The sequence below is a fragment of the Anthonomus grandis genome, chromosome 3 (assembly GCF_022605725.1).
Source record: "Anthonomus grandis grandis chromosome 3, icAntGran1.3, whole genome shotgun sequence".
Classification (NCBI taxonomy): Eukaryota; Metazoa; Arthropoda; class Insecta; order Coleoptera; family Curculionidae; genus Anthonomus; species Anthonomus grandis.
The window spans coordinates 11,804,491-11,831,518 of record NC_065548.1 but is presented as its reverse complement, the minus strand read 5'-3'; the positions used below and the strand labels follow the sequence as shown (position 1 = coordinate 11,831,518).

General features: G+C 31.7%; 1 protein-coding gene across 2 annotated transcripts; it reads left to right on the top strand.

Annotated features, from left to right (window-relative positions):
- The first annotated feature begins 41 nt into the window (after window positions 1-41).
- LOC126733948 (ubiquitin domain-containing protein 2) lies at window positions 42-25,630 on the top strand. 2 transcript variants are annotated; one of them, XM_050437438.1, is made up of 6 exons: window positions 42-257; window positions 11,667-11,823; window positions 11,881-12,000; window positions 12,054-12,255; window positions 18,864-19,030; window positions 19,096-25,630. In XM_050437438.1, the coding sequence occupies exons 1-5, from the start codon at window positions 182-184 to the stop codon at window positions 19,002-19,004; spliced, it is 696 nt and encodes a 231-aa protein (XP_050293395.1). In that variant the 5' UTR covers window positions 42-181; the 3' UTR covers window positions 19,005-19,030; window positions 19,096-25,630. The 2 variants fall into 2 exon arrangements, with proteins under 2 accessions (XP_050293395.1, XP_050293396.1); XM_050437439.1 differs by lacking the exon at window positions 42-257 and adding an exon at window positions 644-796.
- The last annotated feature ends 1,398 nt before the right edge of the window (window positions 25,631-27,028 follow it).

The following is a 27,028-nucleotide window of genomic DNA, read 5'->3' as shown; positions in this document are numbered from 1 at the left end:
GTCATTAATGTCAACCAAACTGTCGGTTGTCACTTTTGACTTTTCAGTTTTGTTTTTTTTTCAGCGATAGGAGTTTGTTGGTTTTTCTCTGTGATGGTCGAAAATGAAATTCTCGCGTATTTTCAATCGCTTTCACATTGAATAAAGCGTGTGAAATGCCCGTTAAAATCCTAGGAGAAATATGGGTGGATGCATAGGAATAACGAGGAGCCACAGCGGAGCTGTGGGGAGCAGTACAGTTACAAGACCCCAGTCAGGTTAGTGCAAGAATGAATCACAATCTAAGTGAAATGCCTCTAGTTTATTAGGCTTAGATGTGTTTTTGAATGTGAGTTTGTATTTTTTTTTTGTATACTGATGTATGTTTTATAACATTAGGGCAATTATGTATGAAAGACAATAATTATATTATGCAGTTAAAATTTTTTAAATAAACTACCCCCTAACCTACATTGCAAAAGAAATGCATGTGTTATTGATTATATGCCTTTAGTTTATAATTTAAAACCAAACATTACTTTCCAATTTCAATTTTATTACTTATGTAGGTGTTGTCATTTTGATGACCTTATTTATAGAGCAATGAAACCTGTAATCTAGGTTGTTATGACTTATGAGGGCAGTAATTTTGTTATTAGAAGAAGAAGAGAAGAGTAGGACTTTGCAATTTCCAGTAAAATAGATTAATTACATAATTTTAGGTTTGACTCTTGTGCTTCTCTTTTAGTTTTCCAGTATTTTTTTTATTTCTGTGTCTTATCAGTGTTTTTGCCAACCATGGCAGGGCATTCTTTAGGTATGTTCTATTTTTTATGCAATTTAGGGAAGATCCTATTCATTTGGGAAACTATTGTATAAAATATGTATTTTCGGTAAAAAGCATCATCACAGATTGTACTGTAAAATATCTCAGTTGTTTTCCTTAAAGGGGGCAACTGTTGCCTGAAAGGTATGTAATATCATTTACCCATTGGGTAAAAGTATTCCTCAAAATATCTTTTATTTTTAAATTGCTTGCTATTTTGCCTGAATCTTTTTTTACGATAATAAGCTTCTTTAACTGCCTGGAAGAATTTTTTTCTTAAAAGCCTGGAGCAAGGGCCATTGAATACAAAGGTCGGGATTTTTTATCCCAAGTGTACATTTTTGGTTGAACTTCAACTAAAAATATTTTTTATTCACGTTTAACAAGAAGGCTAATTCCTTGTTAATAATATATAATTATTATTTTATTGTATACTAATTAAAGACGTTTATAAAGTGCATTGAGAAACTAGTTTTTTTTAAATAACTTTTTTTTTTGGACATCCAGAAGTATACATTTTAATTTTACCTGGATTTGGAATAATTTCCCAAATTATTAACTAGGAAAGATGCAAAAAGAAAGCCCTTAGAGTACTAGGAATAATCTATAGCTATATCTGCTATTGAATTACTAGGATTTATTGTATTAGCTCACCATATATTTACTATTGAAATAGATATCTACACATGAGCATACTTTACTTCAGCAATTATAGTCATTGATTTTCCTACAGATTTAAAATTTTCAGTTGACTAGCAACTTTCTATGAGCCTTAGGATTTATTTTTTTTTTACTATAGGAGGATTGACAGGAGTAGTTCTTGCGAATTCTTCTATTGATATTATTCTCTATGACATTAATTACATAGTAGCTCATTTTAATTATGTTCTTTCTATAACAGCTGTATTCGCGATTCTAGCAGGAATCACTCAATGATCACTCAGATTGTTTAAAGGATTCTCATTAAATAATAAATTCTTAAAAGCTTAATTTTTTAAAACCTATTGACTTATCTAAAAGAAACTGAATTTCCACTTATTTACGATAAAAAGTAGCACAATTACTGCAATTTTCATAGCGATGCGCCTTGTTTTCGAGAAATAAAATAGGGTTTTTTCACGTTTTACTCAAAAGTTTTAAGGTTATGTAGAAAAGTATAAATACAAAAACTATGAATTTTTTTATCACCGGTAATTTTCTTAGCATTTTTTTCTCAAGGAATTATATTCTACAAAAAAAAAATTTTTATTAAGCCCACCCTCAACCCCCAACACAATAAAAATATCGTGTTGATGAAAAACAGAAAGAAAGAAAGAAAGAAAATGTGCTATATTACGTAAGACAACAAAATCTTGTGTACAAGCATCCTAAAAACTAAAAAATTCCAAATTCACTTTAAATTTCAAATTTCAAACAAACATAACATCTAAAACACTTTACCATAACATTTACACACATTACCAAAATTAATCATAACAAAACAGATTGAGAAAAAAAAAAGCATCTTTTTGATAAATTTCATTAAAAAATAAGTAAAGCTGTCAATAAAACAGAATTTAGAAGAAGTAAATTAAATTATTTAACAGGAAACAAAACTAAAACACTAAAATGATGTCAGAGCACAGGTTAAAAGGTATCATTAAAAAAATCGTCAAGGCTATAATATGCTCTGGATAATAAAAGTGATTTTAATTCCTTTTTGAATCTCTTAACTTCTAAAATTTGTCTGATACATAGAGGAACATGGTAAATTTTTTTGCTAAGGTATATAAGTGAGTTCTTGGTGAGGGAGGATGTAGGGATTGGTAAGGGAAAATCGTTAACCTGGCGAGTCATATGACCAGTGTTAGAGGGAGGTTTAGGACATTTATGAATAAGAGTAGCTGTTTCTAAGATAAAAAGAGAAAAAAGAGTTAGGATTTTTTGAGATATAAAGAGAGGTTTACAAGAATCTCTTAACCCAGCGGAACATAGGTATCTAACTGCCTTTTTTTGAATCACAAAAATTATGTTTAATAATCCCTTGTTGCTTAAACCCCAAAAAGGCAAGCCATAACGAAGGTGGGACTCAATAAGAGAAAAGTACACTGAACGTGCAACTACCCCTCCCAGCTCATGCCCTGCCATTCTTACTGCAAAGCATCCAGAGGATAATTTTGATGCAAGATTTAGGATATGATCTTCGAAGCGAAGGCGACCATCAATGGTAATACCAAGGAACTTACAGCTTTCTTTGTTTTGCAAGGGGGAGTTTTCACTAAACATAAGGCCCTGAACGTCACACTTAAATCCCATAATAAAGGTTTTGCCCACATTAAATACAAGCCTGTTTGCAACACACCACTCCGATAAAATCTTAAGATCCTTAAAAACCTGGGCTCTAACATTATCAGAATCTCTATGATTCCATAAAATGGTGGTATCATCAGCAAACTGAACCACTTTGCCCTGCAGTTTTAATGAATCCAAATCATTTACATAGAGCAAAAATAATAGTGGTCCTAACACTGAACCCAGAGGTACTCCAGTTTTAAGGGATCTGGAATCGGATAAACATCCAGATACTGTAACTCTTTGGGTACGATTAGACAGATAGGATTCCAGCCATTGCAATGCCACACCTCTAAAGCCATAATTACTGAGCTTAGACAGCAGTATTCCATGATCTACACAATCAAATGCCTTGGATAAATCGCAAAACACTGCCGCCGCGGACTCTCCAGAATTTAAGGACAAATAGACACTCTCCAATATTTTTAAATTGCCTGCAGGTTGTACAATAAAATGCTTCAGTGGCATTCCTTTTGTGGAAAACTACTGATTAAAATGTGTCCAATTAAAAAACTTTAAAGCTCTAGTTTAGCAACTTTCGTGAAAATTACACCTAAAATTATGGGAAAAGATTTAAAATGTGTGTAATTTTACTTGGAAACTAGAAAGAAAAGAAAATATTCTGATGGCAGAAGGAGTTAATTTTCATGTTGACATTTTTTTTCCATAAAAACACATATAAATATATTTTGACATTTAATCTCACCTGATATTACGAGAAAAGACTTAAAATGTGTATAATTCCAACTGAACTGATCTCAACTCAACTTTTCAGAAAACTGTACTTTAAATTATGGACAAATAGGGTCGAGTTTTCACACTAAGATGTGAAGAAACATTCAAGAGTACAATTTTTACAGTAATATAAATTCTTGAAAATTTTCTTTTTCCAATGGGTTTATGGTTGGATTAGATTTTGATAGGTTAAGATGGAATTACACACATGTTAAGCCATTTCCCCTAATTTTAAGTGCAGTTTTCAGAAAAGTTTTTTTGAAAAGAAAGTGCTTTTTAAAAGGCTTCAGGGGCATTCCATATGTGGAAAAACTATGTCTCAAAACAATTAGAAACTCTTTAGGTAAGACAACACATAAAAGTATCCACTTGAAAAAAGTCTTTTTATAAAAAACACTCATTTTACTCCAAACTCTACACCCACACCATATACAGTAAAATATTTCATTGGTTTTTCCCCTTACATTTTTTTGAAATATTGAATCATTCAGAAGCTATAAAGATGTCCAACATCCTATAAAAGCATAACATTATTTGCTTTTCTTGATACTATTTTAAATCCTTTATATATTGATTCATGTTATGTGTATTATGTTTAATAAGATTATTGTTTTTTATGCAAATAAAAGATGGGACTGTCAATAGAAGGACTAGTGGACTAGTGCCTGTCTGCAAAAACTGGCCTTAACCCATTTTTTACCAATAATGTGAAAACGCAACAGTCATATTAATTTTTTTTTATAATATAAACAAAATAAAAAATGAAATATCTAACGTTACTACAGTATTTACTATATTAACACTCAATAAATAAACCAGTGTTTTGATTTTTAAATTTTTATTCCAATTCAAGCAAAATTTTAATGTCTAAACATACCTTCGAATATTATTGTTTATTATTGGTAAGCATAATACAGGCGAGATTTGTTTAGCTGAATCCTATTGCTAACACATGTGAGTATTTACCTTTTTTTACTGACAAAAAAAAATGTTACAAATTTCAAAATACTGACTCCAAATTGTAAATGTTGAGAAAACGCATCACTGGGGAAATACATTATCTGTATTTTGGTCGAAATAGCTCTTGAGTTGCCAACGGTATCAGCTAGAGATATTGCGGTTTAGGCTTGTGTGTGTGTGTTTGTGTGTAAGAAAGTTTTTAGTAATATTGAATTTTAATTGGTGCTAAGTGTATGTGTATTTTTGAAAAACATGCCTAAATTTCTTACGCAAAAAGCTTTATATGAAGTAGTAGATGAATTGGAAGCAGAACATTCTGGAGATGTTGGTAAGATCTACTAAGTATTTTTGTTAGACCTGTTATGTAGATGGAAATTATTTTAGTTAAAATTGATGCTGTTTATATTCCTCCAGAACCAGATAGCTTGACTGACAAAGAAAATATAGATGACGATGTAATTGCTGTAAACGAAAAAAAAAACCAAAATGATGTGGACATAGCGGGCACATTTGAATTACAGATAAGACAGGACAATGAATTTGACTGGGATTCGTCTGATGATGAGAGTTTGGCAGAAAAGAAACGGAAAATCGAAATGTCTAACACCAGCCAATTTCAAAGTAGGGAACCAAAATGGAAAAAGGGTTCAATTCCTATGATGTCCCAGTCTATTTCAAATGAAGGCCCTGCGCTTGAGAAATTGGTAGATTTACTCCACGGAAAGTCACCTTTAGACATTTTCTTTTTGTTCTTTGATGACCAAGTATTAAATCTTATTGTAACATTTTCGGAAAAATATGCAAAAGACAATAATCGACATGATTTTGAGTTGGATAAATATGAATTACTAAAGTTTATAGGACTGCTAATAATTACAGGTTATCATAAACTACCACAAACACAACTATATTGGTCAACTGATAAAGACAAGGGGATAGACATTGTGAAAAAATGTATGAGTCGAAATAAATTTTACAATATAAAAAAAACCTCCATTTGGCAGATGACGCACAATTAGATAAAAGTGACAAGTTTTGTAAGCTTAGGCCATTTTTTGATCTCATAAATCAGAAAATGTTGCAGTTTGGTATATTTTCACACTGTCTGTCCATTGATGAACAAATGGTTCCTTACTTTGGCAGGCACTCCTGCAAAATGTTTATTAAGGGTAAACCCGTTAGATTTGGTTTTAAATTATAGTGTATTTGTTCGTCAGACGGTTATTTATATCAGTTCATTCCATACGCAGGAGCAAATCCAAATAAACAAAAATCTGTATTAGGTATGGGTGAGCAAGTTGTTGTTGATTTATTGTCTATAGTGAATGACCCAATGAAGCATCAGGTATTTTTTGATAATTATTTTTCTTCGTTTCAATTATTTTCATATCTTACCGATAAGGGTATTTTGCGAGCGGAACTATAAGGGATAACAGAACCCTCCGCTGTCCTTTAGAAGGGACCAAAAGTGTTTCTAAACAAAAACGCGGCTACTACATTTCGGCACATGACACTGTCAGTGGGGTCTCATTAGTTAGATGGAACGATAATTTAGTGGTCACAGTAATAAGTAACCATTATACAGAGCTAAAAGTTATGACGTAAAGCAAAAAGACAATCCTATTCAGCAACCTAATGTTATCAAGATGTACAACAAATTCATGGGGTGAGTAGATCTCCACGATAACGGAATAGCCAATTATAGAATAGGGATATCTGGAAAAAAGTGGTGGTGGCCTTTGTTCGTTAACACTATAGATAGCACTTTAGTCAATTTTGGAAGGTTTATAACATTGTCAGTGACAAAAATATTAGTCAACTAGACTTTAAATCGTACATTGCTCTTCGCCTGATAAAAACTGAATCTTCCATTCGCACATCTATTACTACCCCTAGGGCAGTTCTTGAGCAAAGATATGATAATATCGGTCATATTATCACCAAATCGCTCCACTCCAGACGTAGATGCAAAATATGTAGTAGTGAAACGGTATTTTTATGTAAAAAATGCAACGTGCCTCTCCATACCGATTGTTTTGAGCGTTACCATAAAAAGTAAAATTACGTTTTTTTGTTCATATATTTAGCCAATGATGCGAAAACGCAACATGCCCTTTTTTGAAAGTTTTTGAATGTAACTTTTTTTTTTTGTGTCATAATCTTCTTTTCTAACCTATTTTAATACATAATAAATATTGCTATTCGAAAAATTGTTGTTTTTTCATGCCCTGGTAAAATATGGGTTAAATATCAAGATAGATGTAGTCAAAGATCACAAAATATCTATTTCAAAAAATATATTTTCTTTATGAATTCAAATTGCAAGGCAAAAAAGCTCTTAGAATAGTACTGAGAATATGACAGAAAGTATAAAATTTCCAAGTCCTAATTTTTTATAAAACAATGTATTTCAAAAATTTGTGCCATAAGCATTATTTACTATATTAACAAGTCTTTTTTTCTGAATTCACAAGCTGTATACCATTAATGCTATAGGTATATGAAATGTATAACATTCCTATTCAGAGGGGTTTATTAACAGGAGTATGCAGATTCAGATTTCATCTTTTACTTACTGTTTCAAATTACTTTATTGCTCTTTGGTTTGTTCCTTGCTTATAATTTGGTCTTCTTATTTATTATGACTGTCATATTGAACACATTGAGGCTGAAGATTCTTAAGATCCCTTGCTTATAGAGCTTGAAGTTAATATTTTTTATAAATATTACTTTCACTATAATGATATTAGTATATGATTTGATATCGCTAATCTTGAAACCACATGGCGTCATTCTGATGCCTTAACATTTTATAATATCTTTAATGGTTTATATTGAAGATATTATAAAATGTTAAAGCATCATTGGGATTATTGTCCCACTATCATGGAAGCAACTAAGGCTTTTTTCTCCACTCACTAGGATTTTGTGTTTCCTTAATGAAAATAGCTTGGATCCATTTTCCAGGGGCTTATTAATTGTTAATGAATATTTGTTTTGATTTAGGCTTTTGAGGTTTTATCTTCATATATATATATATATTTTTTTTTTTTGTAATTGTATAAATAAATGTATGAGTCCTCACTATTTCCATTTTTAAAAATCAATTTACTTTGGAACATGGTCCCACACACACCATTTTGCATACCAGGGTATAAAAACAGAAATTCATTTGAAGTTTATTGGATTGCAAACACTAAAAGAACTAAAAGCGATATTTTTATTTAAGATGCTGTTTAAATTGACTTTCCTTTTCATCTAGAAGTCAATTGTTAATATCTGTAAGATTAACTTTGTCCAGACAGTTTTTTTTAGGAATATCACTGAATAAATTACAAACAGAAATTTTAAAAATGCGGGACATAATAACTATCATCAGCATTTTAGCAGCATTGAAATATTTGCCATTACCTTAGGAACCGTTTGGCATATGCAATGTCAATTTTCAGCATTAAATAATATTATGTAATATTATTCCCTCTGTAAGAATAGTTATATAGTTATGTTAAACTATTATGTGTACTAAGTCTACTCACTACTAAGATTTGCTATTGTGGTTTGCTGTCACAAAGGAGGATTGTTAAACTACTAAACAGTCTTATTGCTCCTAATGGCTATTCTTAACATTGGTATTGATATCGTGGGCGTACAAAGAAAACCCTGTAAGTCCACTTTTTTCAAAAAATCGTTTTTTTGCTTAGCCAAATCCATTTAAATATAACCTATCATACTAAATACCCGTTAAGTCCAATATAGTTCAAATAGAAGAGATACTTCTAGCTTCCACGTTATTAAGTCCGGAGAGAGGAAACATTATTGAGGAAAAATCTATTAAGTGCACTTAATTGATTTATAAATTATTTGACACTCAGAAAAAATCCAATAATATTGAGTCCAATAATAAGTTTGCGGTATTCGAAATTGCATCCTGATATTGTCGAATATAAATACGAACATAGCAGAGATTATAAGGTTATTAGAGTTTGGAGAAAAGGTAGACCACCAGCAATTCCAAAAAAATTAGAGAAACTATATAAAGACCCTTTACCGATAAGCACAAAGAAAAAAGAAGATCTTTTGAAATTATGCAAAAGTGGTGCTATTCCTTCGGAATTCCATGGGTGGTACCACTCTCTTTCTACTGCAAAAAATATTGACAAAGCCAGTATTGGAATTTCCGATGAAGAAACTGATTCCGATTCCGACAATGAGCCTCTTTCTCATTATCTTGTTCAGAAAAACTAATACAGTTTATGAAGAAAAATCTGATAAGTCTCAAAAAATGTGATTAGTTTGTCAGCGAAAACCCATTAAGTGCAATTATTATTTAAAAATGCTAATAAACAATTTGTTCTAAAAAATTATGTATTTTAATTTAACCTAAACTAACTCTAAACAGATGTTACTACCCAAAAAATGCATTTACAAACATAAAAAATAAAATTGGATTTTACATAAAACTTGAAAGTTTAAAATCGCTTTTTTTCACATTTTTAGTTTTAGGACTTACAGGGTTTTCCTTGTCCGCCCACGATATATTCTATAATATCCTTTAGATTAAAATAGAGCAACTGAGCATAAATAAAATTAATTTTAAAACAGTATTAAACTATATTCTTTCACAAATTATCAAGTCATAGTTTTGTTACTAGCCTAATTACTCATATTTGTCTTTCTTTGCCGGAAGGTTCCTTTCTTTCTTTTTCCTTCTTCCTGCTTTTCATCTGGCATCTCTCTCTTACTCTCTCAGCTCTTGATCCTCATTAAATTATGTTAATTATATTAAATTTGTTAAATACTTTAACTCATATAGATAGAATTAGATTTTGAGAATTAGAGTTGTTGCCTTAGAAGGTGTAACTTATATACTTATTTAAGTCAATGCCAACATTGAGATACATGTTGGGATCTCTTAAACACAGGGTAGTCAGTCTTATATGAGACCAAAAAATATATTTTTCTGTAGAATTCAACCATATCTACAGTAAAAACAGGCAGAATTTATATATCAATATAGAGTCTAATAAATCAAAATAATTTGAATATAAAAGAATATACTTAAAAAAAAGCAACTTTCTAATGCTAAATTTCTACATTAGCATCATAAACTTAAAGTATTTTTGACTGTACTAAGTGACATGTTCAAAACGTCCAATGAACGGCAGTACAAATTATAACTTTTTGTTATTCTACATAGTGGAGAGTTCTGACCATGATTTGTTTTCCTGAATGGAATAAAAAATAATTCGCTCAATCTGATGTTGACTTGAGGAATGTTGAATTTAAAAAATGACAAAATAGGAGGAGTGTTCAGCTGACAATTCATTACTTTATATAAAAACGAAACATCAGTTATCAAACGTCTGTCGAGAAGTGAAATCACGCCAAAATGCTCTCGAATTGAATTGACATCATGATATGAACCGAAGCGGGTTTTAAAAGAAGGAAATCTTAAAAATTTGTTTTGGATGCTCTCCAATCGATCAATGTAAATTCCATACCTAGGGTTCCAAATAATGCTTCCAAGATCAATTTGCCAAGAATAAATGTATTAAATAAACATTTAATAGCTCGAGAACTAGAAAACATTTCACATTTACGAAAAATATAACCCAACAATCTAGAAGATTCTGTTACTATTAGATCAATATGAATGTCAAACATCAGTTTAGAGTCCAATGTAATTCCCAAATCACGTACGTAGTTCACTTTAAAGCAAATATCATTAAATTTACATTGATAATTTATTTTATTTTTATTTCTTGAAAAGGTTATACTTTGACATTTTTTAATGTTAAGAAAGAGACTATTTTCATCGCAGTAGGCCCGTAGTCGATCCAGATCACTTTGGATTTTAAGGCAGTCGATGTTAAATATCGTACGGTAGATTTTAAGATCATCGGCGTATAATAGAAATTTAGTGTAACGTAAACAAGATTTTATATTATTAATGTATATAATAAAAAAAGGGGTCCTAAATGGGAGCCCTGACGAACACCAGATGATGGAATAAAAGACTCAGAACAAAATCCTTGAAGTGAGACGTACATGGATCTTTTTTTAATATAAAATTCCACCCATCTCAAGACGCTGTCACCCACACCAATGTCTGCGAGTCGAGCCAGGAGAATATTATGGCTAATCTTGTCAAATGCTTTACTGAAGTCAGATGAGGAACTATAAGTTTGATATTGCAGTCTTTCATATATCAAAAAACTCATTGTTGTTTATTCAATTGTTGGCCGCAATCAAATATATCCCTTAAGAAACTCTAATATTCTTGTTATTCCTCTGTACAGATTTAGTCTATTTAGACAGCCAAGTCAGAAAGTGGCTAAATATTTCTAAATTCAAATATAAAATTAAAAAAAAATTTAATAAATGCAACACTTCATATTATAAAGTTTATAATATAGATGCATTTTTTGGATATGTGTTTTAAATTGCATTTTTTTAATTTAATTCCTATTTATATCTAATCTTCTTAACTTAGTATTTAGGTTTTTAATAATTAAGAACTGTATAATTTATTCTTATTGATTAATGTTCTGTATACACAACTAAGGTAATAAAGGATTAGAATGTTGTTACGAATATTTATGTCCCCAACATATTTGGAATATTTGCTAATGTACATTCTAAATAAATATATTTATATGTGGATGAATGTTCAAAATTATTTTCACAATCGAGATCACGTCCATTTGTTAAAGTTCTTTATTGTTTTATGTAAATGTGAATTTCTTATAGCCAAGATATTTTACCTTAAGCAATAACACACTTTTTAGATATGTTAATGTTAAAACACTATTTTATATACATTATTTTTATCCAGGTAACCAACACAATAAAACCTACAGGCTAACTCATGAAATAATAAGGTGGAAATCGGACGTGCCCTTAACAGAGGGCCAGCTGAGATCCAAAAGGGATGAGTTTTGGGACACCGCCCCAGCCTTTGAAGGACGCAAAGAGATATGGGATGCTTTAAGGTTAACAATTTGTTCAAAATTCTGACAATTGGATTAAAAAATAACTTTCTACTTTAGGGCAGCCGCTATGGCCGCAGAACAACGAGATTACGAGCTGGCCCAAGCCATATTAGATGGAGCCGGTGTTTTTGTGCCTAACGGGTATATTACGGACTGTTACGACCAGTTGGGTCAAAGGCAAGTGTTTGATTACTGGAAGATATATTGTGGGGATAATTTGGAAGTTTTAGGTATCAGGTGCCAATATACTGTCTGTCTTATCCCATAAATATCGTAAAAGAGGACGGTCGGGATTCCCCGGCTGTTGAGTCTGAACCAGTCGAGGCGGGCAGCGAAACCTGCCTGAAACTGAGACTTAGTCATAGTTGCAATGACGTCAAACTGGCTGTGTATTCTAGCGATAGTATCAGCGTATGTAAAAAGAAATTACAGGTAAAAAAATGTTTCTTTGTTTTTAATCAATAATATATGGATCAAAATTACCACACACAAAAAAGCATACAAGGAATTAACGATACGATTAAAGGTCACTAAATATAAAATTATTGATCACCTGTTCCCAAGTAAAGTAGGCAATTTGTATGCCATCAGGTCATTCTTTAATATTTAATTAGAAAGGTGACCATTTATAGATTTTATTTTGTGAGTTTACCGACACGGATTGTTGGAAGACGTGATTGATACCTATTTATGTTATACAGTGTGGAAAGATTAACTAGAATAAAAGGTGTAAATCTTAATTTTCATTTTGTTATAGAGCCCCAACTAAAGAGGTGAATATACCTTCAATAATTCATCAACTTAATGATAATGAACTCATACTTATCAATTTTTCCTTGTTTCCAAATTATTTAATTGCACAGATATGGGCAAGGGATTTAAAATATAACATTCCTTTATCAAACTATTAAAATTTGAATTTTCAAGAAATAAAAAAAAATTTAAAAAGCTATGAATCTAAGTGGGTAGACCCAGAAAGATAAATATAAAGAGGTTTCAACAATTTTAATGCTATTCTCACAATATTAAAGGAATGGGTGTCACAATTGTTCCTTAATCCTATAGGTTAACAAAAACTATACATATTAGAAATCAAAGAATGAAATAAAGCTAAGCCTAATAAATTAAACCAAAAACCACAAGGAAGTTAAATCCACAAAAAAAAAAACATAAATCTCCGTTCTACTGAGTCTGACGCCAATAAGTCTTCCTTATTTTACTAGTCCTATCCAACTAAACTGCTAAAAAATTAGTATTTTTTTATATACATATAAATAAATCTAACTTCTGGTACCAGTACATACAATATTACTTAGCCTTGAAACGTTTATTACATACAAGTATTTTTATTGTCTTTTTAGAATCTGTTTTTACTGTATTAAGGACTTATTAACATGCAAAACCCATTTAAATATTTAAACATTATCAACATTTATAACGTTCAAAGGTGTATTCATTCCTTGCTAGGAATTTAAAATCCAACTCAATATTTAAAGTTCAGTATTGGTGTCTGGAATTTAATATTATCTTTTTTTATGGCATTTAAATATTACGGAACTTGTAAAATTGGCTAAAATTTCATTGTAAAAATTTTATAATTAATAATTAAAAGTATGACAATCAAGGGTCGAGAATTTATATTTTTTTCTAATCATCATCTTTTTTAATTAGCAAACAATCGACGTACATACGTTTTATGTATTAAATATGAACCCACAATTATTGTTATTGCACAATACATGTGGATAATTAAAATTCGTCATACTTACTAATCTACTATAGATAATTTATTACCTGGAACATTTATCCGCGGCGATGTTTTTTTTTATTGTAGACGCACATTATATTATTTTTAATATTGATAATGGTATTGGTATTTCTAGATAAATTTAACTGCTCATGCACGTTTTCATGTTTATTTTAAATTTAATTGGAATTTTATTGAGCCTTAGTAAGGAAAAAAGGATACACATTATGAGATCACAGAATGTTTAAAAAATAGTAATTTTTCTAAAAAATGCTTGCTTAAAATTATGAATCATGTAGTATTATTGTATAAAAAGAGCCTCACATAATATGAAATGAATCTTTTAAAGAACACAATACTTAATAACAAAAAGAGGCATTTTAACTAAAAGCGCACTTTGATAGTCGAAAATTAATGATTGTGGCTTGTTAGATACTGGGATTAAAGTTAAGACTTAGCACTAATTTCTCATAGTCGTGGATTCTAAATAGAATTTTAATTATTTGATTTTAAATTTTTTTATCCTTTAGGAGTTTATTGTTTGCAAAACAATTAATTTGAAAATTTCGAGTTTAATTTTGCGTTTTTAGTTCTTTATTATTTCGATCCGTCATTCAACATTCAGATTTTGACGAATTTAGGTTTCGTGAGCATTATGAAGTTATTTTTGCATTTACACATATTTTTGTCTGTTTATTATTTGTAGCAAAACTTTTAGATTAATTTTTGATTACATAAAAGCCAGATGAAACCTGGCTTATTTCTTCCAAGGATTTAAAGTCAATTTTATCGTTTTTATATTTTTTGAGCCTTTTGAAGGTTTTTTTGCTTTTTCAAATATTTTGTCGTTTCTTGCTTGTTAAAAAAGTTTCGAGTGATTTTCAACATAATTAAATAAATTTAAAGCCATTTGATTTTTTTCCATAGTATTTGGAGTAATTTCTTCCAAGATAGATCAAATCTGGCTTATTGCTTATAGGTATTTAATATTCCAAACTTTTTAAATCTTGTTTTCAATCTTCCAGACACTTGAAGTAATATTAATTATTTTCCGGGGTATTAGCCCGTTCCTTTGAACTAGTAATCTTGGTATTTAGGTCATATTTTTTATATTTCACACTTTTAGAGTAATTTTTGTATCATTCAGAAAGTTTCGCCAAATATCTTTGAAAATTCAGAATTTTCTAATTTTAGTATATAGTAATTATAGTGGTTGAAATAGTCATTAAAATTATCATTTACAAAAGTCATTTTTCTCCACAAAATTATTGATATTATAATTTACGGTATGAGACTCTTATTTTCTGCATTTTTGAGTAAATGAATAGCGACGATTTAAAGCATATTATTTAGAGCATTAACTTTTTTGTCCCTTAATACTTTTCATTTCAGATCCTTTCAAATGTTATACGAGGATTAGCTTTAAATCCCACTGTTTTTTTATTAAATCCCCTCAGATAATCCTCAGGTAATTATTTGTTGAATAAATATTCATTTTTCTCCTTATATAACTGGATTAATGAATCTTAATGGAAAAACAGTGTCAAAGGCTTTTTTGAGATCGGTAAATATTGCAACAGTTTTTTTCCCTTTATTCAAATTTTTTTAAATTGGATGTGGTCAGTTTACATAAGATTTTTTGTATCTAATCATTATGTATCTACTGTATATGATATGATAGAGGAGATGATTTCATTCATTCTTAAAAGCACTCTGATATTTCCCTAAAACATTACAACCCTAATTTACAAAGTGTATACGTATAATGTATGTATTTGTTCAATGTGTAATGTATTTTATTTCAATACATAATTGTTATCAAATAAAATTACATTAGTAGGAAAGTTAGCATACACCTAGGAAAACTAAATCCTTTACGTATCACTACAATTCAGTACTAAGACAGGTGTAAAAGAAAAATTACTCTATATAAATACGTCCATGTAGAAGCAGTAACTTAGTAAGAAAAATCACTTATATGATACTTATACAACAAAGAATAAAAAAAAGCAATAATAATTATATACATAGTATAGGATATGAGAGCTGTATCTACAACAGTGACATTATTATTCTACTTTTTTGCATTGAGCACTGTTTAACCTTAATTGAAAACATTTTATGGTTTTTGATATTTCTAATAGTTGGAAGCATATTCATTACTTTTGAATATACACTACCGGACAAAAGTGGAGAAACAAAGTGTCTTTTGTATTTATTTTTATATTAGTGTATTTGATCATTAATTTTTTGTTTTTTTTTAATTTAATTTTGTTTCTAGTCTTCAGTACCTCAATAAAAAATAAAAAAAAACAAGTGACAACTAATATATTTTATTCTTGTTTTTACAGGGGACAAAAGTGGAGAAACACTATTTTTATTTATTTTTTATACACAATGTATTAGTTAGTTGTACATACAAAGACTAATAATGTGTAGCAAAACCCTTATTTTTTATAACTTCAGCACCGACTTCGCATAGAGTTCATCAGGCTGTCAATATAATCTGCTGAAATGGAATTCCACTCCTCTTGAAGAGCTGTGAACAAATCATCCTGGTTTCTAAATTTATCTTTATTTTTTGTCTGATTTTCCTATCTAAATGGTCCCATAGGTTTTCTATCGGGTTTAGATCCGGACTTTATGCGGGCCATTTCATAAGGGGCACATTGTTGTCTTCAAACCATTTCTTTACTACTTTTGCGGTATGCTTCGGATCGTTATCCTGCTGAAACGACCATCGAAGCGGCATATTTTCTTCTGCGTATGGAAGCATATTATGATCCTGAAGAATTCTTAAAACTTGAAATGTGTCCATTTTTCCTTCAACTTTTCTTAATGGTCCTACTCCTGATCCGGAAAAGCAACCCCAAACCATGATATTGCCTCCTCCATGTTTCACAGTTGCCCTGGTGTACTTTGGATTAAGTCTAGTATTGGCAGGACGACGAACCCATTTTTCATTCCATCAGATCCGAATAGGCAGAACTTACTTTCATCAGAAAATAGAACCGTTTTCCACTTTTGGGTTGTCCAATCAAGATGTTCCTGTGCAAATTGGAGTCTAGCCAATCTATTCTTTTTAGAAATGAATGGTTTTTTGGCTGGACGACGGCTATAAAGTCCAAATTCAGTCAAACGACGACGAATAGTACGCACAGATACCGAAACCCCAGGTATTTCATTAGAAATTTCTGTGGCGGGCATAAAGGGATGTTCTGTTGCCAACATTTTTATTTTTCTCTCAATAACTTTATTCGTTTTCCTTGGCCGTCCATACCTTGGACGGGTAGTCACACTATTATATTTTTTAAAAGCAGCAATAGCTTTTGAAACTACGGATCTATTACGATTAATTTGCCTAGCAATTTCACTTTTTTTACACCAGCTTGAAATTTCGAAACAAATAATTTTCGGAGATCAATACTCAGATCTATTCCGCGAGGCACAAATCGTATATAACAGTTTAACACTCAACGTTAAGATCAAACTAATGATAAATAATCACTTTAAATATATAATCCGCACTTAAATCTACGGATCCTAAAAAGGGACCCTGGCCCAGACGGTTTTCCTTTATTTTTTTTGAAGTCTTGTCCTAGCTTGTGTGAGCCTTTGCATATTCTGTATAATCAATGTTTATCCAGCGGCATTTTTCCTAATATTTGGAAAACAGCTCAAATTGTGCCAGTATTTAAATCTGGAGAAAAAACTTATGTACGGAATTACAGGCCTATTTCCCTACTTAGTCACTTTGGTAAACTTTTTGAATCTTTGCTGTTAAAACAATTATTCTTTAAGGTCAAAGAAGCTATTGATGTTAATCAACATGGCTTTTTCCAAAAAAGATCGGTAATAACCAACTTAATACCATTTATTCATGAGTATAAACAAAAGTATGGATAGTGGTCTGGAAACTTGTGCCGTGTACACCGACTTTTCCAAGGCTTTTGATAAGGTACATCATCCTACACTTTTCGTGAAGTTGGAGAATTTCGGTGTGCACGGAGCCCTCCTCAAACTCATTAAAAGTTATCTAACAAATCGCTCTCAGTACGTTGTCATAAATAGAGTAAAATATTCTTGTACAACCGTAACTTCAGGAGTACCGCAAGGTTCTCATGTGGGACCGATTTTGTTCTCAATTTTTTTAAATGACATTGGTCAGTGTTTCTCTACCTGTAAATATCTTGCATATGCAGATGACCTAAAAATCTTTACAACAATTAAGAAGGTATCAGATTTTCGTGCCCTGCAATCTGATCTTGCAAATTTTGAAAGGTACTGTACCTTAAATAAATTATTTATTAATCCAGAAAAATGTCATTCTATACTTTTTAGCAGAAAACCATCTCAGACACAAAACAAATATGATGTCTATCTCGGGGGCACTATCTTGAAGTATGTAGAGTTTCTTAAGGATTTAGGTGTGACGTTGGATTCCAGACTGCTCTTATTCGAATCTCGAATTACGAAGGGTTTTAGTAATCTAACATCATTAATATTACTATATAATGCACTCGTTAAACCTACTATAGAATATGCGACAGTGGCTTGGAATCCGATGTATCACAAATATATTTACCAAATTGAAAGAGTTCAACGCAAGTTTGTAAAGATAGTAAATTTCCGCTTTAATAGACAAAGACATTTTTTTACTTACTATGATAACTTAAAGTTTTATGGTATGAAGCCCTTAGAGAGTCGTAGAAACAATTTTGATTTAATATTGATTTATAAAATTATTAATAATTTAATAGACTGCCCTTTTTGTCTGGAAAATTTACATATCAACGTTAATCCTTATATTTTGCGTAATAGATCGACCTTTAGCATCTTAAGATATTCTTCAAACTATTTGTCTAACTCTCCATTGTTCAGATGCGCCCGTAGTTTTAATAATTTTCAAGAAACTAATTTGAATAATGATATATTTTTTTCTCCAGTATGGCTTCATTTAAGCGATACTTAAGAAATTCTACCTAATTTCGCAAAGAACGATAAATATTGTCCTTTTTTCCCTATTGTCATTATTCATATGTATATATGCTTCTTTATTGTTTATAAGAGATACTATTAAATAAGTTAAGCGCTTTGCCAAACATGTAATGTTTGGCAAAGCGCTTACTTGTATTTAAAATCATAAGATACTTTGTGCTTTCCTGTTATTGGATTGCTTAGTCTATCTGTAGGAGAGCCTTGTACTTAAATAAATAAATACAGATATTTAATTACGAAGGTCTGAAACCGGAGTGCGTGTAGCTCAGAACTCTATTGTCGATTTTCCTTTTAGAGCCAAGAAGGTATTGACGCATCAAGACAACGATGGTTTTACGGGGGGAAACTCCTCGGGGACAAACTTCACGTAGAAGAGGCTAAAATCCCCCCCGGCTACGTTGTACAGGTTATTGTAAATTTGGAAAACACCAGTTAGTGGTAAGAGGTTGTAGATAGCTTAGGGTAAGATGGTTTTTTTTTTGTTATAAACTTACTTTAGTTGTATTTGATGTCGGTTATTTTTTTAGTTAGGTAAGACTATTTAAAAGAAAAAAAAATCAAATGATACAATACGTGGGACTGACCGAACAATGGTTGTGAGGCTAATTACTGAGAAGTCCCTAAAACATTAGGACCATATCAAAAGATAGATAATAAATAGACTACTTGTTATATATTATATTAAATATTTGAAGTATTTGCCCGTTTTTAGGGCGTCGTGTGGATATTAATGAAAAATGCGCACAGATAAATTTGTAAGTGTCGCCTGGTGCAGTTTCGTAAAACTTTACTAATCATTTTTGGCATTTATGCCACCGTTACCTAAAATCTTTTTCGATATTTCAAAAGTTGTTTCTTAATGTTTGCACTTGCGAGTTTTTGTGTTCGGGAACATCACTTGTATATAAGTTGTGTGATTTTTTGAAATTCTTCTACTGTTAAGGACTGACTTAGGAATTCTAACGTTAGAGCCGGGAGGTCTGCATTGTTAATTTATTTGTTTTGAAGGTTTACGCATTTTTCGTTTTTTTTTCTCAATTTTCATTGTAATAATTATTGTTAATTTAAGTGCCATAAACTTGTTTGAAAATGGTTGGCCTCCTGTGCAACAAATTGTATCATAACATAGTTAGGTTTAGTTTAAAGCATTTGTAAATTTTAGGTATTTGTATGCTTTTATTTATATTAATTAGTCTACGCGAGTATTTTATATTTATTTGCCAGTAAAACTAAAAGATTTATATTCGTCATTCTATTTTCTGTTCAAACTGTTTTCTAGCGAAGCATTTTTTTTTAAATTCTAATAAGATCAAGAATAAATATTCTTGTAAATTAGTGATCAAAAAATTATAATCAGATGAGGTGTTTTGTGGTCAAGTGCACTGCAAAACTATTTGCCAAAGTTTTCAATTATGTTTAATTTATCTTTAAGGCTCTAGATAGAAAAGGGGTGCTTAAAATCTATTGTTGCATTTCATACAGTTAAGAAAATTGTGATAAAAAGATAATTTTACAGCGTATTAAAGAAAATCCTTAAGGAGAAATTGCATACATTCGATATGTAACGCGTTCGATTTCGTTGCGATTCGCAACTTTAACAAAATAAACGATTTTATTTGTGTTAAATAGCAAGTTCTTTTTTTATTGTTGTAGTTCTTTATGGTAAGAGGCATTGTGTTTAAGCTAAATGAAATTAAAAGTTTTGAAGATATAATCGAGTGATTGCTTAACAATTATCTTCATTCTTTACATTTGTAAAATATTGGCAAGACCACAGCCAAAATTAATGTCTGTTAAGTCATCAGAAGATCATCATAAAAATCGGCGACTTAATTTACATTGGTAAACTAAATGTGAGTGGTTAACCGGATCAAACAAAAGAAAAAAAACTATTGTAGGCCTTGTTTTTTATTTTCAGCACAAATGTGCCAATGAAAGGCATTCTAAATCTAAACGACTTGGTTTGATTTTTTTAGGGAAAAACGATTCAACAGTCAGCTTCTAGACATCGCGTCATATATTATTCAAAATACCAAACTCTAATATTCAGAATGTTTGTTTTAATTTTTTGTATAGAGAAAATTGATTTAACGAGAGGCATTTCTTAAGGTAAAGTGTAGAATATCGTTTATTTTGTTTAAGAGGAAAAAACTACGACTTCGGTGAGTATTTTTGTTAGTTTTCCCTACTTCTTTTATTCATTTTTACTTAATACTTGTATCTCTAAACTGTATTTATAGCATTTTATACGTCATTGCATATAAATATTTTTTAACCCTGAAAATTAGTATATAGAAAATTAGTAGTAAAATTAGTACCGTCAAAGGGGTGAATCGGGACGACTTAGATATTTATATATTTTTTATACAACTGCCGAACAAAATTAAAATTTGGCAGAAAGTGACCGTAGTCCATACAACAGCAGAAATATGTATTCGATTATTTTTTAATTTCCATGGATTATAAAAAAAATAAATAAATATAGGGTGTCCCAATTGACCTCGTTTTGGGGCGAATCGGGACGCGTTGTTTTATGCCATGTAAAATGCATGTCGCCCCGCGTATGAGGTGAATCGGGACCAAAAATTTAAAAAAATTATATTTTTCATATATTTTTAAGTATAAAAACAAAAAAAATACTACAGTAAAATACAAAAACAGTCTTTATTTTACAGTTTTCACTTACAAACTTAAAAAAACCACATTAAAAAAAATATTTTCAGAAATAATATAATGATATTAGATGGCATAAGATTTTAACTTTAATTGTAAAGGAAATTTGTATCCTCCTCGTCGCAATTCGGTTGGTTTAGGTAGTTTTTTATTAATTTGTTCCGGCGTAATCATGCAAATATCTTCCACTGTTGGAAAAATAAAACTATTTTTTATTTTTCGGTTTGATCTGAGAGATTTAACTTCAAAACTTTTACCAAAGAGTCCCTTAATTTGCCCGATAAAATATTTTTCTACTTTATTTGTCTTAAACTTAACCTCGACAAAATCGTCAGTGGCAATGCTATTTTCCATTGGATGCTATACATTAAAGCACTCGTCCAGTTCCATTGCTTCAGATTCTGCTTTATCTGACTCAAGTTCGAAGATGTCGTCCTCTTGAGAGTCTTTAGGCACTGTTGTCTTGTTTGTTGACGGTTCCGGTTGCGCTTCTAAAAAATCTGTGGTAGAAATGCTTTTGCCACCGTCTATAGATTACAAGTCAGACCACTTCCTATACCGCCCGTGTTAAAGCAAAATTGACCTTGAATCCCGCTGTTTGCTGCGTACGAGCGTTTACCAGGGTTTATCGTAAATATCGATGAAAGCAAATTCTGAGGCGCGCTGATTATTTTTATACGAGGAGTATTCATAAGAAGTATTTTAAGTCATAAAATAAGAACTTTTTTTATAGGACTGGAATAGAATGTGTTTATATGACAGTGTTTCTTAATTATTAACGTTTTTACTCATTTTTTATATTAGCTTCACTTCTTTGCCTTTATGTAGCAATGTTTGTATGTATGTATATAACAAATCTAAGAATTCTATTTAAACTATAACTTCTACTTGTCAGATTGTTTTCAAATTTTGTAGGTGCTTGGCTTTCGATAACAAGGACAGTTTTTAAAATGTTTTTGAGTTTCCCTTTTCTAAAATTGGTGTATCTAGAAGTTTTGATCAGTTCAATGAATTTGAACTTTTAATAAAATTGGAAGCGTTTAATATGGCGGATCAAAATGGCTGCCTTTTAAGTCAAATATAATATATAAAAAGTGAATTTGAAAAAAACCTTGTTGAATATTACTTACTTGTTGAATTGTTTAAATTTGCTACATTTTTAGGAGTCTTATCAAAAAATACAAGTTTTTACTTAATATTTGTGGAAATTTTAGAGATGAATATTCAAAAAATAAATCTAAAGTTAAAAAAAATAAACAATTAAAAATCACATTTAAACGCACTAAAAAATATAAAATAATTTAAATACGGTATGGGTTATTTTAATTTTTGAATTAGGTCGTTTTAAAAATACAAAAGCGCAAAAGAATAACAAACAATTATCATAATAAGCGCTAAATAAGTAGTTTTGTAAATTATATACTTTGTATTCATTTGTGGATATAGTAAATATATATAAAATACGTTAAAATATCAAAATTTACCGGGTCTTAAACGCCGACTTTGGTGGCCGACAAAAAGAAGTGGGGTGTGTTGGTTTGGGATAATAGGCTGTAAAATCGGCTAAAACTATTCCAGTAACATTACGGGGAGAAAATAAATAATAAACTATTTTTTAAGACACAAAATACGGAACAAAATATTTAACATATAGGGATGAAATACATACTACTTTATTGTTGGGTAATTATATTTATACAAGTAGTATGTAACCAAATTATTGTCTAAAACGCTACAAGCAAAAACTCTCTCGCGAAACGGATGCACACAAGTTAACGTACTTGCGAAAACTAAACCTGGGCTCTACCCAGCCGATGCATGGCGAGGTGAGGAACGGGGGGTGGGGCAATCGATTTCAGGGCCGCTCGAGTGGTCTGACTTGTTGTAATCTATAGACGGTGCTTTTGCCTGGCTCGACTGTAACTTTCTTTTTCCTTGCTACAGTAGGCTTGCATGCATTCCTGCTTTCGTTAAGTACTTCTACCACAGATTCCGTCCAGTCATTAGGATCATCTTCTTCGAGGTTTCTTTCTGGTGGCAACCTTTTCAAAACTTGATTTCTATCGATGGGAATGATTCCCGTGCCACGAAAACCGCTTTTAATATTTTGTGTTAGAGTTGCTTCTAGTTTGCTTATAGCTTGCCTTAGTAGGCTTGGAAAATACTCCTTCGGCAAAGAACCCTTGTATTGTTTTTTCCAACCTTCTAGAGTTGACCTCCAAGCCTTTTTCATCGGGCCAAAAACGGACACGTCAAGTGGCTGTGTTAAATGGGTTGAATTTTGCGGCAAAAAAGAAAACCGAATATTATTTTCTTCGCATAATTCAACCGCCCTATGCCACAAATGACTACACAAATTATCGCCAATGACAACCGTTGGTGCCGGACGCGTCTTCAAGAAAGATAGAGCTATGGAAATGAACCAGTCTTCAAACATTATTTCGTCCATACCGCGCACCTGGTGGCCCATTTGTCAACCAGGTATCCTATAGATGCTCGCTTTTATAAACAACAAATGGGGGTAATAGATGGCCATCACCACTTACTGCAAACATCACTGATGTCGATTGTTTTGTTGAATCGATGATCCGTTCTGGATGCCTCGTTTTTCTTTTTACGATGACCTTTTTCCGTCCGGGATCATCCATAAAGCATGTTTCATCATAATTAATGACGGACTCAGGTTCAACGTTTTGCAAGTTGGTTTGGAGATTATCGAAGTATTTATTTACTGTTTCCCGAGTCACGGCTGCACGAGACCGTTTGATATTCTCGCACAGTCTCTCAGTCAGAAGTTCTTTATGTCGGACACAAAACAAATTCGCCCAATCAACACCGGCCATATTATTTTTAAATTTCGCCACTCTTGCCCCTTTTCTATCAAGATATCCCTTTACAATGTATCGAATAGTAGTTTTCTCCATTGGGTATGCCCACTCTCCCGCCAGTACTATTAAATGGACCAGCCTGGATTCCTCAGCTCCTATCAAAATTGTTTGACCACCTTGTTTCTTTGGCTTCTGCTTCGCATGACGCTGTAATGTCGATTTTGGGATGTTATATAATGCCTTTACGTCTCGAAGAGTTATCTGGCCTCTTTTGAACTGCCTCAAAGCCTTTGCCAGTTGTTCTTGACTATAATTTTGACAGACCTTAGTCCCAGGCGTTTTTTTGTATTTCCGGACCATTGTCCCGATTCACCGCTGAAAGCGAGTTTTTATGTTTAAAAATTAATAATAAAAAAACTAGACAAAATAATTTAACAGAAGTCCACTCAACATCTAGAAAATTCCCACAGGTATACTATATTAACAACCCAATGCTCAAATCTCCCAATAAATATCTTTTCCAAACAAAGTTAGCAGCAGATTGAAAGAACGTTAAATTTCGCTCTAATATGTGGACACTTGTACGCACTGGAATCTTTCAAATAACTAACGGCCACGCGTGAATGTCAAACAGCTGTTGTCTACAACAGGTTTTTCATATTACCCATCCTAAAAACATTTGCTGCATGCATGAAAATCACGTGTTTGTAAAAAAATTTCAAACTGTCCCGATTGACCCCCTGGTCCCGATTCACCCCGTTTGACGGTATATCAACATAATTCTAAACGTTGGTAAAGAACAAATAATAGTTTTCTTTAGCACAACTCAACTAAAAACCTCGTCTGACCAAGAATAAAATCATTAAAATAGTACATTTTTACAATGAAATATTTTCTAGTGCAATATACTGGTTTTTTTTTCTATTTGACTGTTACCGAAACATTTTGTATGATTAAATAGACCTTTTTGCAGGTATCTGTTTGTGATAGGGGGTTAATCAAAAACCACATTGTTATATTGTCCGATATCATAAATAGATCATAGATTTTAACATTAAAAGACTGCCTATACAGATATTTGAGATTTCAGGTGTGATACCGACGCATTTTGAGTCAAGTAGCCGTTTTTTTTTTTGCTTTCTTTTGAAGTACATAGATTTTTATTTAATTCATTCTTATAACTCTTGTGATAGATTATACAAGACAGAAATTACTCATTTTTTAATTCACTTGTTACGGGTTTCTCATTGTTGTTTGTACGTTTTTCCACATTTGCTATATATATATGGGGTGTGAAAAGTGGGGAATTATGCGAGTGAAAAGGGGATCATCATTTTTGCCCTATTTTTGGCATCGTATATGTATAATAATTATGGCCTTAATATTATCGAATACGAATGTGGTAAAACCGGCCATATATAGCACAAATTTGCGCGTGTTTTTTTTGGTACTAGCAACTAAATTAGTGTCAATATTGGAAATTTTACTGGTGTAAGTGGTGTACGTACCTTAAAACTCTGGTTTTTATTATAGATTTTGAAAATAAAGATTTGTTACATAATTGCACGTGTTTTACTTTTATCTAATTTTAAATGTGTTTCGATGATTTGCTCGAGTTACAGCCTGCACCGCCAATTAAACAATCAATCAAACTAGAGCTAATTTCCGCAAATTCTCTTTGCTTTGCAATATGTCAAGTTGTAATAATGTATTGACTACTGTTAACCCACTGCATAGCTTTCATCAAATAGTATTAAACAATTTTAACACTGCTTTTCCTGTTGTCAATATTAAGAAACGAAATAGAAAACCTTGGGATACTAAGGGTTTTCGAGTATCTGGGAAAAATATGCGCTCCCTTTTTTACATTAGGAAATACGCTATGAACAATGCAACATTTTTAAATTATTATAACAGATACCGCAAGATTTACAGAAACTCAATCAAAATGGCTAAGTGGACCTACTTTCAAAGGAGGATGAATAATTCCTCCAACAGAGCAAAAAAGTCTTGGAAGATTTTAAATGAGCTAAGGGGCAAAAATAATGTCTTGGTTATTCCAAGTACCTTAGATACCAATGTCCTTAATTCCTTCTACTGTGATATTGCTAGTAACCTTGCAGCCAATCTCTCACAAAAAATAGATCCCAGGAGCTATCTCAGCAATGTGGTTGTAGCCGAATCTTTCTTTTTTGCCCCCACAAGTGTAGAAGAGCTTAAACAGTTAATGGTTAATATTAAGAATAAGAGTTCATCAGGTTGGGATGGGCTCTCTCTTAAAATATTTTCTGCTTTACCTCTTGTTGTCAATTAACTTTTCATTTATGTCTGGAGTTTTCCCAGAGTGCTTAAAAAGAGCAATGATTGTTCCTCTTTACAAGGGTGGCGATCGCGACTGTCCTTCTAACTTAAGACCTATAGCGTTATTGCCTACTTTAGCCAAGATAGTGGAACGGTTCGTTAAGGTGAGGATGGTTTAATTTTTAAATAGGTTTGGCCTATTGAGTCTTCAGCAGTTTGGCTTTCGTGAGTCTGTGAGCACAAATGATGCTATCTTTAGCTTTCTGGAGCACCTGTACAACCGACTGAATGTTGGTGAAGTTGCAGCAGCGGTATTCTGTGACTTGTCCAAGGCATTTGACTGCGTGAGTCACAGAGTGCTGCTGCTGAAACTGGAGCTCTATGGTTTCAGAGGAACTGCCCTTGAGTGGTTTCGTTTCTACTTATGAAATCGTGTCCAGGCTGTCAAATTTAATGGTGGTATCTCTAAGGAACTTAATATAAATGTAGGTGTTCCGCAAGGATCAGTACTTGGTCCTTTACTTTTTCTCATTTATGTGAAAGATCTGCCACAACTGCAGGTAACTGGCAAATTTACATTGTTTGCCGATGATACCACCATCCTCTGGCACGACTCTGATGTTTCTCAAATGGAGGCCAATATACGTGCAGATTTGTT